The following is a 19,469-nucleotide window of genomic DNA, read 5'->3' on the forward strand; positions in this document are numbered from 1 at the left end:
TTAGTAGTTTTTCTTTCTTATTCATCTGGAAATCGGAAATTCAACAAATCGAAGCTTTTGGCAAAGTTGTAAATGATAAGATATTGGAATAAGAGACAGGTTCTGAATGCCCATATCAAGGCAGGTTAAATGCCTATATCAAGAAAAATAGATTAGTCTTATAATTTTTTTACTTTCTATCATTTAAACATGAAATCTACGCTCAAATCACGATCTTACAGCGAAAAAAGAAGAACTTCCTACTGATCCGATAAAAATACAATATGGACAAAATATTACCCTGAAATATGGCCATATGGCATACTTAACTATGTTTCATGCAAAAAAACTAGTGATGTAAAAAATTTCACCAAAATTTCGGCCTTGACGTATGCTTAACATCCGTTTCTACCATTTTCAATTAAATAATATCAAAATGTTGCAAGTGCTAATGAAATATAGCTAAAAACATAAATATGCGCATTTAGCCCGCCAGTTTCGGAAATCGGCTATTTTGACTTCTTTTATTATAAAATTATTTTCACAAAAACTGTAAGAGATTTTAACAGAAAAATTTCACTAACGTATATAAAACAGATGTCCGCTCATGTGCATATAGTTTTCAGACTCCTATCTTTTGGAGTATAGGAGAAAATGAGTGCTTTTCTTAATATGCGCATAAAGCCTTCCTCTCCCCTACTCTTGTCAGTATTTTGGACCACCAGGTTTCTATTTTGGACCACCCTTAAACTAAATAAGTTTGTTTTTTCTATATTTTGCTATATTTCGACAGCGATTGATGCGCAATTATGCGAATTATGTCTTTTCTTAGTGTTATAGGCTAGTCAAGTTTTGTTTGTTCGATAAGAATAGAGTAAAAACAATAAAAATTCCTGTTATATAATGTGTTCCAAATGTTATGAAAATTCTGACAGCACACTGAAATCTCGACGAAATTTGTTCTGCAGTGTTCAATACTGGCCAGTTGGCTTATCTTTAGGCTCAATTTTCAGAACGCAAATCTCCTTCAGGCGACCCAATGATAAGTTGAGAAAGTCTGACATCATAAACTTTGCGACATCGATTGATGCATTTTGACTTCCAAAACCTTAGTGGATTTGGTTTGGCTTGAGTTTTGTAGATAGATTCAAAAAAAAAAAAACGAGATTTATGCTATCTTTTTATCCATCTAAAAGCCAGATTTTTTTCACAAAAATTTAGTTTTAAGTTTGATACTAACTTTGTCCTAGGATAAAATTTATCGTTGGAGTAATTTTCCAACAGTTTTTTTTTAATTGCATAACCACAGGGGCTGAAAAACTAGATTTTTAGTATTTTATCGCTTGTAAAATTTACACATTTCAAAAACCTTTTCCCAAGTTTTGAAACATATATAGCTATAATTGAATATATTATTTGATAAAATTGTTCTAATATTAACTGAGATATTTCAACTGTTACAAAAATTAAACTCGTTGCATATTTGCCGATTTGTTGTCGTTTTTTTCCAAACCCCTCCTTTAGACGGGTTTTATATTTCGTTTCTTCTACCTACCCAAGTTTTTTTTTCCTCGAAAATCATACCTGAATGCTCTCGTTTTACTGGCAATCCTAAATCGTTGAAACTTTTAAAACAAACTTTCAATAATTTTTCATGAAGCATTAAAAACAATGACTTAATAAAACATTGGTGCAAGTCCAATTTTTCATGTTTTGAGGCTTCTTTAAGCTGTAGCTTTTAACAACTGCTTATCAAACAGTTGCCATTGATGTAGATTGTTAGATTAACGTGATTCAAAAGCATAGTGCAGAAAAAGTAAGTTAAAACTATGATTGGCTTGGTTTTATGCCGATTAAAGTGAACCTCGTCTAATGGCGAGTTTGGGCTTTGGCGAGTTGATTAAATAAAATCATTCTTAAATTCCAAATTTTATTCATAATGAGTGATTGCATAATTCTTTCATATCGTCGTACAACTTCTTATTACGTTCATGAACATTTAACAGCAAGTTTAATAGCCAGGTTATGTTGAGTGGTCCAAAATAAGTCCCTAAGGAATAAAGTAGGACCTATTTTCGACACGGGTCAAATTGCTATTGAAACCAGATATTTTGCTTTTTCGAGCTTGCAAAATAGTTTTCACGTGTTTTATCATAGCTGTGAACATGTTTGTATTTGTAAAGTTCACCACAACTATGCAGCAAACCTCTTAAAAGTTGACTCCAATAATGGCATGTCCTCCGGAAATGGCCCTGATTCGGTCCAACTGTAAAAAATCAAAACTTTATTTCCAATTTTCTCTCCGTTAACAGCTTACTTAAATAAAATTTTAGATGTGATTAGAATCATAAGAAGTAGCTTTAACTATATTTGTTCAAAATGTTCATGAATAACTTGATTTATGAGAGAAATATAGGCAAAAAGCTACAAGGTGGTCCAAAATATGTACCCGGTCCAAAATAAGTCCGTTACCCTAAATATTTTGAAAAATTCAATTCAATTTTTTTCCCTTATATCTTCTACCAAATACTCTAACTAAAACTAAAAGTGGACTGACGCAACTGATATGGACTGAAATATTACAAAATGAGATCGAAAACTGCCCCTATTGATATCATTTAACAACTTTTCTAGTCAATATTATAATTAAAGATGGCTGCCAAATTTGTGTTTTGCTTATCATTTTCAAAACTTTCTACTATCGATTAACTTCATACGCAACAAATAGCGGTTTTAATAAGCGATCGCTAACTTTGACCGAGATAGCGATCTAATTAGCGCCGCTAACATTTCAATTAGCGATGCCGAACACTGGAATAATCCCATTTTCACCAGCAGCTTTGAATAGCTCGAATGTACTTATTGCCCAGTTAACCATTGACGGTGTAAAGATTTCGCGCGATTTGCGGAAAGCTTCATCACGTCTGACATTCCGATTGGGTTGTTCAGCCGGAGAGTCCTTAATCTCTAAACCTTCGATGGATTCTGTACTCAGTAGTGACTGAAGCGTTTCTTCCGGGACTGTAGTGAACTCCCCGTTGTTTTCTTTAATTGACCCAGTCCATTTGAGTGTTCTTTAGAAAGCACTTTCTGGAGCCTGGCAGCTTCTGGCGTAGATTGAACGGTTTCACACATGTGCCTCCAACTACTCCTTTTAGCTTTTCTAATGTGTTTGTTGTTCTCAGTTAGGGACTTACGATAGTCATCCCAGTTTGAGTCAGCTTTTGCTTTGTTGAAATGTCTCCTTGTTGTTTTCCTTAACTTTTCGAGTTGTCTGTTCCACCAGGGAACTCTTCTATTTGAAACACGTTACTTCAGCGGACAGCTGGCTTCAAAAGCGTATCGGATTTTATTGGTAAAACAGTTTGAAGCTTCCTCTAGCTGCTTTGTTGTTCGTATTTTCACATCCAACGAAGGTTTGCCAGCTTCAAGTGTGTGTTTGTAGAGACTCCAGTTGGTGTTCCTGGGTTCTCTATAAACGTCCCTGATTATTTCCCCTCTCACTATGTCGAATGTAATATGTCTGTGATCAGACAGTGATTCTTCATCCGATACCTCCCAGTTTTTTATTTTTCCTAGGAGTAGTTGGGTACATAGAGTTAAATCGAGGACTTCTTGTCTGTTCGTCGTTATAAACGTAGGTTTGCTTCCCTTGTTTTGTGAAAGAAACTCTAATAAGGACTCACCTCTAGTGTTGATATCTGTACTTCCCCACAGCGTGTGATGTGCGGTAGCGTCGCAGCATATGAGAAACTGCTGGTTAAGTGTCCGGCATTTTCTCATAAATTCTACTACCATCGTTGGGGACATATCGGTGCTATCTCCGGGAAAATAAGCTGAAGCTACACTCACCATGTGCTTACCTTTCAGTGTTGGTACTTCTATCCGTATAGTCGTGATGTCTCCGTCGATAAATTTTGAAAAGGGAGTAAATTTAATTCTTTTGTTAACTAGTTATGCAGCCCTTGGGTGAGCGCTCCGTTCGTCGTAGAGAATCTTACCTTTCGGGGTATAAAGCCCTTGTACCTTACCCTTGTTAACCCAAGGTTCCTGGATAAAGGCAAGGTCCAGGTTCTCGGAGACGAATCTTTTCAGTAGTGTACTCGAAGCTACTACAGCATGGTGAAGATTCGCCTGAACACACTTTAAGGTGTTCATTTCTGTGGTTCTGAGGTATCGTTATCTCTAGAACTGCACTTTCCACTCGGGCCTGCTTTTTGTTGATCTTGTTCCATGGTAAGGCCCAAATCCAACGTACCAGTTCCTTCTGGTAAGCGATTTGCACAGGATTTACTGTGGCTATCTACCTCTTTCTCGCCGGTCCCGGGGTCTGGTCCCTGGTCCATAGATTGGACCTGGTCCTTTGACTCCAGTTCATTGAGATCGAGAGTTGCCACAGTATCTCTATCGACTCTCCTTCTAGGGAATTGACCTGGTCTATTGCCGACTGGTCCTTTACAAGGCCCTGTTTAGGCAGCCCAGGTCGTTGAGCAGTTTTTTTGATGAGCGAGGACGACCATGAGCGAGGCCCTAAGTGAGATCCTTGAGGGACACCGGATGCTACGCGGAAAGGTTTAGGGTCTGGGAAATGGTAGATAAGGATGTGGAGAACAAACTTTTGTATGGGGCCAGCTAAAAAAAACATGTTTAAAGGTTCCGCAAAAGCGAGCTTTGATAAAAGTCCACTTTTTCAAGATTTGGTTTTATATAATTTGTATCCAAATTTAAAATCAGCAAGCTATTTTCTAGAAAAAAAAATTTTTTTGTCCAAAATTTAACTGACGAAAATGTGTACCTAGGGTAAATTTTTTTTAACACCAGTTTCCCAGACATTATGCAATTTGGGGCCACCCTACTACCCATGCTCTAGATTAATAAACGAAAATAATTCTTTTTTTTTTGTACAGGCTCAAGCGCGCATATTTTTGAGTTAATGAATTGATCAATAAATATACCGAGCATTCATCAAGATTTGTTATACGAAATAGAAATTTGAAGGTATTTGGAATTTCTTTGGATGTATTAATATTTTGAAGGTTTTTACATTTATTTTTTTACTTGAATGCAAACAATTTTAGGATTTTTATTGTAACATACTTTTTGAAAATATGAGTTCTATGGTTGGTATGTCCACGTGGATATGACCCAAAACCCCTCCGTGGACAAGCGTGGACATTTTAAAACCATACTTTTGAATAAATTGAAGATATGAAGCTTTAGATAAAGGTGTGAGTAGAGGCCAATTTTTCGCAAAATTGTCGGTTTTTTCTTAGCATTCATCAAGAATTACTGTTTGAATTGAGCCTAAAACACATTTAATCTATAATGTGGTTGTTTTTTCGCCTGATTTATCCACAGCTTAATTTTTAATGGTTAAACCTTAAAATAAACTTTTTGTCTCCGCACGGCTGCTGATTCGATTTCTAGATTCTGATCCTGGACAACAGTGACATTTCAATCGGGGGTGTCCTCTGTTGTTTTAGCCTAAAAGTGTTATTTCGTAGAAAACGGAAGAAGAAAGCAAACGGAAAACTTATGCTGGCCCCTTTTTTGTTCTTCCGAAATGGAAAGACAGTAAAGTTTCGTGATCTACACCGTATAGCGAGCAGATGGAAGAAATGCCATTTGTCAACCCGACTGATAAATAACTTTGAAATCAACACGTTCAAATCTAAGCCTTTCTGCTGAAGCTGATTTTGTTTTCGTTGTTTTGTTGATGTTGCAGTCAGATAGCGTGTATCTTTTCCCGTGGAAGGGAATTTAAATTTAAAGGGATCGGAGTGTTTTTTCCTCTTTCGTCTAATCCCCAATAAGGACTTTTTTTTTCTTACTGTCGTTATACCTATTAAGGTACTGCTTAGTAAGAAAATTGTCAAGTTTCTTTTTTCTTATCCATTTGCCGATGGCTGGTGTGTTGACCGCTTGAAAATTGTGGGTACAGGATTCTCGTTGTTGAAAAAGGTAGAAAAAAGGAAAATTTGTGCCGACAATGTTGTTGGGATCCTTGCATATTTTGCTACTCAGCGAATCGCACCAATCTCAATTTTTCTGTGTACGCTCCATTTGCATAAAAACTACGATATTGTTGGCGATGGGCGCTTGAAGAAAGAAAAAAACGGGCAGTAAAGTGCAGTCCAGATATTTGTCGTGTGCGCGTTTTATGGAAATACCTTTTAGGAGTCCTTCAACCCACTGAGCTGTGCTGCGGTTGGCTTCGTTAAGCCTCCAGTCACCAGGATTTCAGGATTCCGTGCTTATGATGATGATGATGATGGTGATGCTAGCAGCTAGCAGGTCTACCAAATATATGTGTATGTAAATGGGTCACCAGAGGCAATCTTGCCTTGAGACTGCAAGCGATGCATGAATCTTGGGCAACTGGCAAACCCTCAGCTATTTTCCGATGGTGAGCTGAATTTATATCTCACTAGGAGTCTCACTCATCAAGGCCAATATTGTTCCCCTGGTCGTGAACCTTCCGTCGTCGGAATAATCTTACCAATCATTGAGAGCGAATGGCCATTGATGTAATAATCGTTGCTGAAACGATCTATCAATCTTAATTAGTTTACTGCAAAGAGTAGAGACGGAGGATAAGCCGTTTGTTCGAAGGCTGTGCTGCTAGGAGACGAAAACCAACGAAAAATCGAATTGACGTTCAGATTTTATTTGCTAGAACCACGGCTGTGAGTTTCGCTGGTTAATGAATGAACGAAAATAAAAACGATCCCAACAACAGGTGATTGAGAAAGTTACCCGATTGGTTTCACGATTCAACTGTAAAATGAAGCGCGTAAAACAATCGAATCAATTCTGTTTTTCGAGATTTTTTTTAACATCAGTGAGCTTAATTCCGAAAGAAATCGGTCGAGTGAACAGAAACAAGTGATTGGATTTTTGATTCCTGGTTTATTACATAAACACTAAGCGAGTGAAGTTTTTTTGGATACAAATTTTATCGACAGATGATAAAATATGAATTGCAGACCATTAAAAAACAAAACTTTTTCAGGGATTTAGAACAAGACTTCAACACACTTAACTCGATTTTTTTTTACATAATGGAACATCCAGATGAAATTGGTGTAGCGCTATATTTCGTTACCCTGTAATATGTTTAAATTCCATACCAATTCAACAGGTGGAAGTCAACATCTCGCCAAATCGCTTCAACTTTTTCAGCTGACGGAAGTCCTCATCGCGTTAGATATCAAGCTTTCCACTCAGTAGGCGGAAGTCCACATCTCGTCAAATCGCTACAACTTTTTTTAACTGACGGAAGTCCTCATCTCGTCAGATATTTTCAAACATCTCAAGTCGCCTGGCGTAAGCCGCAGTCGCAGTAGCTTCAAGTAAAAGGAAAATAAATTCGTTCGAAATTAACTCGGCCCGAGCGAATCTCGGCTACAGTCGGACGGAGTAAGTAGTACTGTCATGCGAAATTCAACGCATTGAAAACTGTCACGAAGATTTTCCCAAAACTGTCACGGAGCTTGAAAAACTTTCATCCCCACGAACAAACTCTCGCATGAGGTAAAACAAGGCATCGCTGTACATCGCACGACCGCTCCTTTTAAAACTGTCGGGGAAGAAATATTCGGGAAGCTTTCATCGAGGTGCACGTGCGAGGTTCGCAAGAATACTGTCGTTCGCCAGTACTTTTCGGAAGCCTGACCAGGACAAAGGATAGTTCTCTCGTCATTTCTTATGTTCTTACCTTCATGCGTGATCCGGTAATGCGACATGCCACTTTGAACCGCGATTGAACCTACGCGTTGCTCGGTCGAATACCCGCTGGAGACGTGTGCATAAATTGCGTGTGTGACGACGACTAAGTGGGAAGCGGGCAGCGAGGGAGAAGGATGGACGTTTTGACGTACGGGGTAATCAATAGCAATGTTATACCTATTTTCGCGGAAATACTTATGTAATCAACACATATTACAGGGTAACGAAATATAGCGTTACCCAACATTGTGCATTTTGTTAACAGGAATATATGCTTAATTCATGAAAACTTCGTGCCCTTGCGATCTTCTTCCGCGCGAATAAATGCAAATAACCACACAATGCGAAAAGCTATTCTATTAGAGAGAAACCTAGCATACGACTGACGCAGAGCCCCACCACACTTGAGATATTTCAAACAAAGAAGATATAAAACTGTACGAAACAAAACTTACCGTCAAACGGGGCAACATGCAAAACCAGGGTTAGATGCAACATTTGTATACCACAACACTCATTCAATTTTTATTTCAATATACTGTCATAAAGTTATCATTGAATGATAACAAATTGATGATGACATGGTGTTTAACATCGTGAAAGAATTTTTTAAAATTTTTGATTGTCATAAAAAATTCAAAAAATCGAGCAATAAATGTACTATTTTCGATGACGTAAAAAACTTTACCTAGTATGACGGATTGGCTTAATGATATCACCTGCAAACTTTATATTGCTTTCATTCTCCAATACCAACACTGTTGGTGTATAAATATTTTTCAGACAATCACCAATTTTTTTAAAATAATTTTTTTTATAATTCAGTTAGCTGTCTGAGGCAAAATGCAACAAAATGCAAATCAGAACTAAATCTCATAAATCGCGTTTCCATATGCTGGGATATGCGTTCGTTAACATTTAAATTTCATCCATTCTAAGAATTGTTTTCATAATATAAGCTAAAAGAATATTTTGTAGTATTTTTTTACCCCTATATGTATGCAGCAGATTAACAATTTGTCTTAAAAAAATGTTGACAGAAAAAATGGAAAATTTAATTCGAACAAAACCAAAAACTACTGCAATTGGTGCATTTTGCGTTATGACGTCACTAATGTATCAAAAACTATAAATTTTCAAACGTTTTTCATTTGACTTTTCTTTAATTGTAGAGTTTGTTGCAACTTACCCCTTTTTCTTAGTAGGGTGAAAATCGCATGTTTTTGTAAATTTAAAAATAACTGGTAAAACCAATAATTTTTCTGACTACGTCAGTTTGGTATCCCATCAACCTTAAAACTTTTTATGTACAAGAGGTATGATTACTTAAAAAACAACACCTGCACCAATTCCTAGGCAATATCCTATGGGAACGAAATGTGAAAACAGCAGTAATTCGTGTTTACGATGAACTTGCAGCGGCAGTGCATAAATAAATGTCAGAAGTGTTACTTTTGCTTGATTTTAGCAAGGCTTTTGACACTATTTCAAATAGAAACTTTGTGACAAGCTTGTCGAACAATTTCCTTTTTCGAACGCTGCTGTTCAGTTGATGGAATCATACTTAACCAATAGAATGCAAACATTTTTTTGCGGAAAATTATTCTCACGAAGTACTCTCGTAACATCTGGCGTCCCGCAAGGTTCCATTGTTGGGCAGCTTCTTTTTACATGTTACATAAACGACTTAGGTACCTCTTGTATTGAAACATTGTTCTATCCATCTAGATATATGCTGATGATGTCCAGCTCTTTGCTGTCGATCGGAACCGGAACTCAAATGAACTTTTCAGACTGGTCAACGAAGATCTAGCAAGAGTTGCTACGTGGTATTCGGGAAATGGACTGCTGGTGAACCATAACAAAAGCAAGGCACTATATACACTGCCGGCCAAAAGTTTGGGATCACCCACTAAAAACATGCAAATTTTGATCGTTCATATCTCAGCTGTCTTAGGACATATTGAAAATCTTCTGATCTCATTTGAAAGATAATGAGCAATAGCTATCTCGGAAGTATTTTGCCCAAATATAATGTTTTAGTTTTGAACTTAAAACTTAACCTCAAGTTATAACATTTTCAAAAAATCGCACTCAATATTCAAAGCCGATCATCTCGGGATAGGGTGGACCAAATCTCAAAATTTGAGTGGCATTAGAATTCCTGTTCTTTACTTCTCAAAACACAATCAAAAAATTTTGTGAAAAAATTCAAAAACGTATTTTTAATTAATAAAATAGACACTTGAGTTATCGTCCAAAAGTTTGGGATCACCTCTTTGTATGGTGAGTTTGGGATCATTCTTATAAAAACATGCAAATTTATTTTATTCATATCTTTCTCATCTAACATCGTATTGCAGATCTGAAGGGTTCATTTGGAAGCTAAGGAACTGTTGTTTTTTAATAAATTCATTCAAAAATTATATTTTGAAGTGATAACCATAAAAAAATCACCTGAAATTAATTGTTTTTTTGAAAGTTCCCAGATTTTTTTTATAGTTCTCACCTTTAAATATAATTTTTAAATGAATTTATTAAAAAACAACAATTCCTAAGCTTCCAAATGAACCCTTCAGATCTGCAATACGATGTTAGATGAGAAAGATATGAATAAAATAAATTTGCATGTTTTTATAAGAATGATCCCAAACTCACCATACAAAGAGGTGATCCCAAACTTTTGGACGATAACTCAAGTGTCTATTTTATTAATTAAAAATACGTTTTTGAATTTTTTCACAAAATTTTTTGATTGTGTTTTGAGAAGTAAAGAACAGGAATTCTAATGCCACTCAAATTTTGAGATTTGGTCCACCCTATCCCGAGATGATCGGCTTTGAATATTGAGTGCGATTTTTTGAAAATGTTATAACTTTAGGTTAAGTTTTAAGTTCAAAACTAAAACATTATATTTGAGCAATAGCTACCTCCGAGATAGCTATTGCTCATTATCTTTCAAATGAGATCAGAAGATTTTCAATATGTCCTAAGACGGCTGAGATATGTATGAACGATCAAAATTTGCATGTTTTTTAGTGGGTGATCCCAAACTTTTGGCCGGCAGTGTATAATCAAATCTAGAAGGCAAGTCCATGGTTCTCTCCCCAGTGTGTTCAAAAACGATGGGAAAATTCCCTGGAGCAAAACTGCGAACAATCTTTCATACATTTTCCCCAAACCTGCTCATACAGTTGGAGCGTGAACGTTTGAAGTGTTTGCTGAGTCATGACTCAAGACACTAACGGCCACCAGATGGCACTGTATGCTTGCAAACGGTTAAGATTAGACTAGGTCGATTCTGACGTGATTTTTCTTTTTTTTCTTTTATTCATTCAAGATCAAATCATACATTAAAACTTCAAACAATGAATCATTTTGATTATAGTAAGAAAATAAGAATATTTAACTTTTACACTTTCACTATTTGCTAAGAGAATGACAAACATCGGACGGGATCGGATTTTTCGGTGATCCTTTTTTGGCCTTGCGTGTACGCCTCGAAGTTTTCTGTTTAAAACAATCTTCTTCAGTATCACCAGTAGTTTGTTCCATAACTGGAGGTCGATGACGTTTAAATACTAGTATTCTGCTTTCTGGTTTCTTCAATCTCCATCCGTTCTTGTTCTGCAAATCTCCTGAGAACCTCAGGGAAAGTGCTTTTCTCTTTACTAATTTGCGCGGTAGACCTCTGAACAACTTCGGAGTAACTCAAATCTGCACACTGCTCAGCACTGCTAGCTGTGGGAACCGATTGTATTTGGTCGTGTTGTTTTTTCGGGCAATTGGTCTTCTTCTTTGCATAGAAAACATTGTTGCTTGACACCTTCATAACATATCCTTCCTTTTCTGCTCAGAAAATACAGAAATCCTGGGATATCTTTTTTTAATTTCGATAAACACACCTCTGACTCCTGTGAATAAATCTGAATCCAGCTCCATGGGACACTTTTCTCTCGTCATTCTTTTTACTGTTCCGTATTTGCCCAAAACAGCTGCTATATTTTCATCCGTGATTTTCGGAGGCAAATCAAAAATCATTAAATACTTGGTAAAAGATCTGCAATCGCAACCGTTATTTTCGCTGTTCTACCCTCGAAGTTTGAAAACTCAAGCTGTTCTGCATTTCGGGTTAACGCGTCCGTCAAAAAATCAATTGTCTTGAATTTGATGAACAAAGATATTTCCTATCCTATTTTATAATATGATTCTATCATTGACAAATCTGCATCTAAATTCTTCACAAATTTGACCATTTCGACGAGTGATGGGAGCACCATCGGGGAACTTGATAGCTAGCGTATTTTTACTAGTTCTTCGGCCATTCCTAACACGTGTTCAGAGAACGATATCCTATCACCGCGTTTGAGGTTATTTTGTCTGCTGCATCGAACCGAAAACAGGTCTGTCTCTAACGAAGTGTGATCGTCAACTGATCTTGAATGAGGTGGTTCCTAATATTTTTCTTTGAATTAGACAAACAGTTCGTTACAAGCTCATACGTTATCTGACTCTCTGGAGCCACTTTTTTCGAAGACCTTACCATTTGTCGTAAAGCTATCTTGTCTATCAATTTCGGTTGTTTAATTTTCAGATTTACATATCAAATTTGGCTTTTATCTATGGTATGAGCCCAAAGAATGAGTTTTTTTTTGTTTGAGATACTTTTTAGAATTTATTAAAATGGATTTCATTTCCTAGTGATACTTAACTTGTTTTTCAAAGATAGGAATTGGTAGATTTTAAAACATTTTTCGAATGTTTGCTCATGCTATTTTAATACAGATTTGAGATTTGATACAGTTTTTCCTCCCTTCTTAGCCAAGTGGACAACTGTTTGATAATTTTATAGCCTAATATTAAGTTTTTACGCATGAGCAAACATCTGTTTTTTATATGTACATCGACACAATTTTAATGTGAAAATCTGTAACAGCTAGTGAGAAAAAGATGATTTAATAATAGTAGGAAAACAATTGATTTCCAAACCGTGCGGATTGAATGCAACTATAGACCTCGTTCGATTTTGGCAACATTCGATTAAGGCCCATTTACACTTCTCGTGAAAATGAACGTGAAAATTCTTTGCTTTGTGTAAACCAGGCTTTACCTAATATTTTCCACTTATACAGAACAAATATAATTTTGTCAAAGAACATAACTTATGAAGTTATTTCAACGGCTTTATCGGTGAAATGTTTTATTCTTGTAGAAAGAATATTTAATAATTGAAAAACTATAGAATAAGATGAACATGGTTGAAAATGAGCGGAAGGGTAATTTTATTTTGAAAAACACATTTCATATCTTTGTTCCTCACGGGCCAACTACCTTGCAGTGATAGATACGGATAGAGTTGTTGTAGCTATAGAGACTACAGTTGAAACTACCGCCACACAACAGTAGGCCATGCTTAAAATTTTTCCGATTCCCGGAAATTCTCGGGAGAGGACACTCTAATGTTAATTCATTCAAATAAGGCATTTTCCTCAAAGTCATTCACCAAGAATCGTATGTTACTATAAAGGAAATTTTCTTAGATCTAAAATTCAACTGGTATGAACTGATAGTGACTCCAGAGAGTCAATAAGATTATTCTGTTTGAAAATTTTGCTTTTTATCTCTAAATTTTTTTTAAAGGGAAATCGATTAGTGATTATGTTTTGAAATATTTAAAGTTTTAAACCTTTATTTTTTTATCTATTTGTTATTTCGGCAATTCCAGTAGAGTAATAACGATAATTTCTCTTTGTTTCTTTTTTCAGAGACAATTAAATGTTGATAAATATATCGTTTCGCCAGATCAAAACTACGTTCTTTTATACTCGAACTCACAAGTGTTAGAAAATACAAGGTAAAATTTTAATGGTTTTTACGCTTAAGAATGTAAAATACAAAAAAACGATCTTTTGCTTGCAGTTATTTTATCTACGAGTTAGCAACATCCAACATATTCCCACTTTCGGCGAAAGAAGGTGACCAAACAGCGCCCAGCCTGCAACATGTGCTCTGGGCACCCCGACAGGCGGTCCAGCAGCCGGAGACGGGAGGCAATGCGGCAGGTGGTGGCGTCGGGTCAAGCAATGGCGGCTCCCTGCAGCAAGGAATCGCCTTCGTCCACGAGGGGGACATCTACTATAAGCCTAAGGTGCAAAGTGATTTAATATGTAGAATAACGTCGAACGGTAAGTTTTAGTTTCTCCAATTTGCTAGTAATGATTTTTTGTAATTCATTATTTATTATTTTCTGGCTCCCCAGGTAAAAACGATTTTGTACTAAACGGTGTGCCGGATTGGTTATACTCCAATGTAGAAGAATTGAGAAGTGCTTCCTTAATGTTTTCCCCAGACGGACAATATTTATCATATTTATCGTTCAATGTATCCAATGTTCATCAGTATCAGTAAGTATGATTTTGATGTAAATTTATTCATTATTGAACCAAATCCAAACACAATTACCAAACATATACTAAAATAGGGAGAGGATTAAAAGTCTTGGGGATAAAACCTCAAATTGCTTATTAAAGCTATTCAAAGCTGTTGAAAAATAAATTGTATGTTCAAGTTTAGTTCTCTCCATTTCCCGCACTACCGAATCACAGTTTTATCGACGTCATTTTTGGTGCTTCAGAATTCACAGAACAAGGTCGCTAACTTTTAAACATTCGATCTCAATTTTGAAAGTCAACTTCCTTATTGCGCATTTTTTTCTTATTCATAAACCTTCACCTGTTTTCTTCGGAATTCAGTCGTTGATTCTGGTTATATAGACGTCACTTCCGTTTCTCCGAATTTTTTAAACTGGAAATTCTTCCAACTTCACAGTATGACAATTAAGATTGAAAAACAAAATAAAATCCAAATCCGCAGGTTGGCGAAACTGGTACAATACAATGTATACAAAATTTTCAACGGAAATGTTTTGAAAAAACAATTCAATCAATGGTGATCATGAACAATGGATGAAACTGAAGAAGTTGCACTTTCAAATCACCCCGGTTCAGTTCCCACAATACAACAAGAAACAATGACGAACTATTCCATTGAATTTTCTATAATTTGTTATTTTATAGGTATTTTTTTTAAAATCAGTTTTTTCCATCACCGACTTGTATTCTATAAAAAGCATGATGTTTATGTATACATTTAGGGGTTAATTTTTTTCCCCGAAAGTAACAACTGCGAATAATAAGCTAAAATGCAATTTCCTGAGTCCATCTATCGTTCCTGTTTTCTTTTTTTTTTTTTCTACAAATTTCACTGTCTGATTGCGTCTGTTGTAAGCAAATGTACTTTTGATTTTTTCATATCACACAATCACCATAGAAAGGGTTTCAAAACTTAAATCTTTTGAAGGAGACAAGCTTTTCCTTTCCATTGCTTTCTTTTTCTCAGCCAATTTTTTATTTGAAGGCTGTCAACTAAAAACAAAGATTGTCAAATTGCTAAATCAAAATCAATTATTGTAAATTTAAAGATATATTTCACGGTTTCAATCCAAAATTCTACACCTTTAAAGTTTTCCAAATTATGAAGGAAACTCTCCTAAATCATCGGGAGTTCAAGAATTTTTTTTTGTTCAGCGTGAAAAACGGAATTTTTTACATGTTTCAGCTTCGCTAAACATCCCTTTTCTAATATAATAAAAATTGGAAAATTTCAACTGAATCTATGTAAAATATGGTTATTGTCAATAATTTGCATATTTTGACGAAAATTAGAAAATCAACATTGATAATCTACTCGAAATAACCATTAAAGATTTTGTCAATACTGTTGGGAACTTCAAAAAAGCCTTGTCGTGAAGGATCTCTAATTTTATTTGTACTGAAGACAGAAATTAATTTTTAACTTAGTACTTTTCAGTATTTTTTATTTAATGAAGTAGTTTTTTTGATTAATTATTTTTTAGCGACAAAGTTCGACACAGTACTATTAAATATTCATTCTATTTCATTTTATATTAGAATGGTTATTACGCTTTGCAGACTTAAATGCAACATAACTTTTACGGAAAACAATAAAATAAATATACTTTAGTTTATGTGTGCTTAATTGGAATTCGGATAAATCTTCAACACTGATAAGTGATAAGTATTTTTCAAAGTTATTCGAAGTTTTTATAAAGCTTGTTATTGATCTTCTCTGTTCTATATAATTCTAGGTAACGCACAGTGGGCTAGACCTGGCCAATCGATGGTCAAAACCTCAAAACTTTTTCAAATCAAATCCTACTGGTTTGAAGTCTTATGAAAATTGTTCATCTGATCAAAATCTAGAATTTGATGTTACTTTTTTTTCATCTAGATGTTGTGAAATTTGATCTAGATAACTTTGTTAAGCAGATTTTCCTTATCAATTCGAAGGCTACTCAGTCGATCGGCGTGAAAATTATCATGTAAGCGTTTTTAGGACTGTTAAAAAGTTAAATGATGTTTTTAGATCTCTCCCCTCACAAGAATGGGGGCCCCCTAGACATATGTTTCCTGAATATCTACAAAACTCTTGAATTAATAATGTAAATGAATCCAAATTTGTCAAGAAAAAAATGCATGTTATTTTAACGCTAGTTTGAGACCCATCTCTTTTCTGGAAGAAGATTTCATAGAAATAGTACGAAATTTCTACATTTCTAAAAACTAACCAAGCAACCACAAAAGTTCTAACAACTGGTAGGAACTTGATAAGGAACAAACCAAGCAAATTTAACCAAATTGAACCGAAATTTGACCTCCGAGGATTTCGGGGTACGATAAATTGTTTATTATAATGGCTTAAAACTCATTCCATTTATGAAACAAATGCTTCCATACAAACTAAATATAAAATATATGTATAAATCGAGAATTCAGCAAGCAAACCGAACTAAAGTTGGGCATTGAGTGGCCAATTTTCTTACCGAAGAAAAAGCTTCCGCAGAAATGAAATGTATCTGTGCGATTACAGCGTTTCCATTTTTGTTGTATTTTGTAGCATTCTCTTGTTATTATTTTTCTCTCAGGTTTATTTCTTTCACTGTCTATCCGAGAGATCAGCTCAAGCGTTGGACTGAGCATTTTGAACAACTTTTCCGAGTTATAAATAGCAATGGCCAACAGAACCCGCAGCTCGAGGCGCCCACAGTAAGTCGCATTAATGGCGTCAACTCGGAAGCGCCCTCGCTGACTGAAATAGAAGCGGCAATCAAAAACATGAAATCCAACAAAGCGCCTGGAATCGATTGCATTCCTGCTGAAATGCTCAAAGCCGACCCTGCCCTGTCAGCACAAATGTTGCACCGTCTTTTCGCTGACATCTGGGATACTGCAACATTCCCGGCCGACTGGATGCAGGGTTTTCTCGTAAAGGTCCCCAAGAAAGGAGACCTAACAGAGTGCGGTTACAGGCGTGGCATAACTTTGATCTGTACAACCCTCAAAGTACTCTGCAAAGTGATCCTGAAAAGGATCCAGGAGAAAATCGACGCTACACTTCGACGGCAACAAGCTGGATTCCGATCCGGACGATCATGTGTGGACCTTATCACAACGCTACGAATAATACTGGAACAAATCAACGGATTCCAGGACTCTCTTCTGCTGGTGTTCGTTGATTTCGAAAAAGCATTTGACCGACTGAACCACGAAAACATCTGGGCTGCTCTTAGACGACGAGGGGTCCCAGAGAAACTAGTCCATCTCATCGAAGCACAGTACGAGGCATTTTCGTGCAAGGTCTTGCACGATGGTGTCTTGTCCGAACCTATCCCGGTAACTGCTGGAGTGAGACAAGGATGTATTTTGTCACCGCTGCTTTTTCTCATCGTAATGGATGAGATCTTGACTGGATCGATTGACTGTAGACCATACCGAGGATTGCCGTGGAATCCTTCAACAATGGAGCAACTGAACGACCTTGACCTGGCAGACGATATTGTTTTGCTCGCCCAAACACAACAAGACATGCAGAGCAAACTCGACGACCTCCCCGAAAGCTCCAAGGCAGCAGGTCTAAAAATCAATGTTGGAATGACCAAGTCGATGGAAATCAACACAGGAAATCGTTCCAATTTCGTGGTAGCTGGACAACAATGGAGTGCTTCCAGTATCTTGGTAGCCAGACTACGCCTGATGGTGGTACCCAGAAGGACATCGAAACTCGGATCAGAAAAGCCCGATTTGCGTTTGCGAGTCTCCGAAACATCTGGCGGTCACGCCAGATCTCTCTACGAACTAAGTGTCGCGATTTTACGAATCTCAATTCAGAGATTCACTCAACCACGTCTGTCGCTCGCAAGAATAGATCAATGACTGACTTTGTTTTGTTTGTTTGTCAAGTGCTGCTAAAATAGCAAATGTTGTCATAGAAACTTATTTTATTTTATTCATCTACAGTGTTGCCGAATACAACTATTATTTTATTTTATTCCTAATTAAATTTGATTTATTTTCTGTATATTCTTCATCCCTACACTAAGATCCGAATCTTCAACTCAAACGTCAAATCCGTATTGCTGTACGGGTGTGAAACTTGGTGCACATATGCGGTGACGACGCGAAAACTGCAAGTTTTTGTGAATTGCTGCCTGCGGAACATCATCCGCGCTTGGTGGCCTGGCAACTGGATCTCAAACGTTAAAATTCATCGCCGGTGTCATCAAAAGGTGTTAGAAATAGAGATTCGGGAACGTAAGTGGAGATGGATTGAGCACACGCTGCGAAGAGATGAAAACGAGATTTGCAGAGAGGCGCTTGACTGGAATCCAGATGAGCATCGAAGAAGAGGCAGGCCCAAGAGCTCGTGGCGGCGAAGTCTAACCGCTGAAATCCGCACAGTTGACGAGAACCTTCGCTGGCAGCAAGTGAAGTTGCTGGCTCCGGATCGCCAGCAGTGGAGATCTTTTATCTCAGCCCTATGCGTCGGTCAATTGGGATTGGGCCTGCTAAAAAGAATAAAGCTTGCTCTTTACTCTTACACAGATTTCCATAAGAATGACAGCTAATCGGAGTGAAATTGGAGTGAAGGCTATTTCTTTCTCTGTCTAACACACGAGAAATCGTATACCCGGGTTGCGAGCGCGCCCATCGCCCATCGGCGCCGGACCCTTAGGTAGGTAGATAGGGTCTATCCGAGATATTAACCAAACAGTAGCGCCACAAAGAGCCCCATACAAGAGTTTAGAGAACTTGGGAAGCTTTTAGGAACAGGCATATAATTAAAAAGAAATTAGCTCTTAATGTTATTTTTTAATGATTATTGGGCAAAATTTTGTCATAAGAGGGTACTTGCAAGATACGCCGACATAAATACGTTTGATTTCTTACAAAAATTTTCGAAAAATGTGCAAACAGCTCTCAGATAAGAGCAGACATTTCAGAAGTGCATTTTTCATAAATGAAATACAACTCTTAAATAAATCTATAAAAAATCTATATAACTTGCAATCTTCTTCCAGTACAAAAAACAACTCAAACACTTCGTTGATTCCAGAAAAAATTGTTACTTTGTGTCGAGACCGACCCGTTTTTCTACACATATTTTGCTGTGTCTAATCTCGATAACTTTTCTTTTCTACATCAATTCAAAATTTTACTTTTCTAGCCATCTTCTCTCACTCAAATACGTCTGTAAACTAGTTTCATTTTTCACTTTCCTGCCGTCACACACTCCTCTCTTATTCCAAAAACTCTACACAGTCCCTCTCGCTGATTATCACGAGACACAAATGCTCTTACATTCTCTCGAGTAAATATCTGACATGTTTTGCTCTCCTAGTGTTG

General features: G+C 36.6%; 1 protein-coding gene across 3 annotated transcripts in view; it reads left to right on the top strand.

Annotated features, from left to right (window-relative positions):
* LOC129740436 (inactive dipeptidyl peptidase 10) overlaps window positions 1-19,469 on the top strand; it is a 120,187-nt gene that overhangs the window by 67,752 nt on the left and 32,966 nt on the right. For 2 of the 3 annotated variants that reach the window (XM_055732106.1, XM_055732107.1), the window contains 4 exons: window positions 13,473-13,561; window positions 13,627-13,757; window positions 13,788-13,892; window positions 13,967-14,111. In XM_055732106.1, coding sequence (XP_055588081.1) covers window positions 13,473-13,561; window positions 13,627-13,757; window positions 13,788-13,892; window positions 13,967-14,111 — 470 coding nt within the window. Of the gene's footprint in view, window positions 1-13,472; window positions 13,562-13,626; window positions 13,893-13,966; window positions 14,112-19,469 lie in introns of all 3 variants that reach the window. The other variant, XM_055732105.1, reaches the window with a different exon arrangement.

The sequence above is a fragment of the Uranotaenia lowii genome, chromosome 1, assembly GCF_029784155.1.
Source record: "Uranotaenia lowii strain MFRU-FL chromosome 1, ASM2978415v1, whole genome shotgun sequence".
Lineage (NCBI taxonomy): Eukaryota > Metazoa > Arthropoda > Insecta > Diptera > Culicidae > Uranotaenia > Uranotaenia lowii.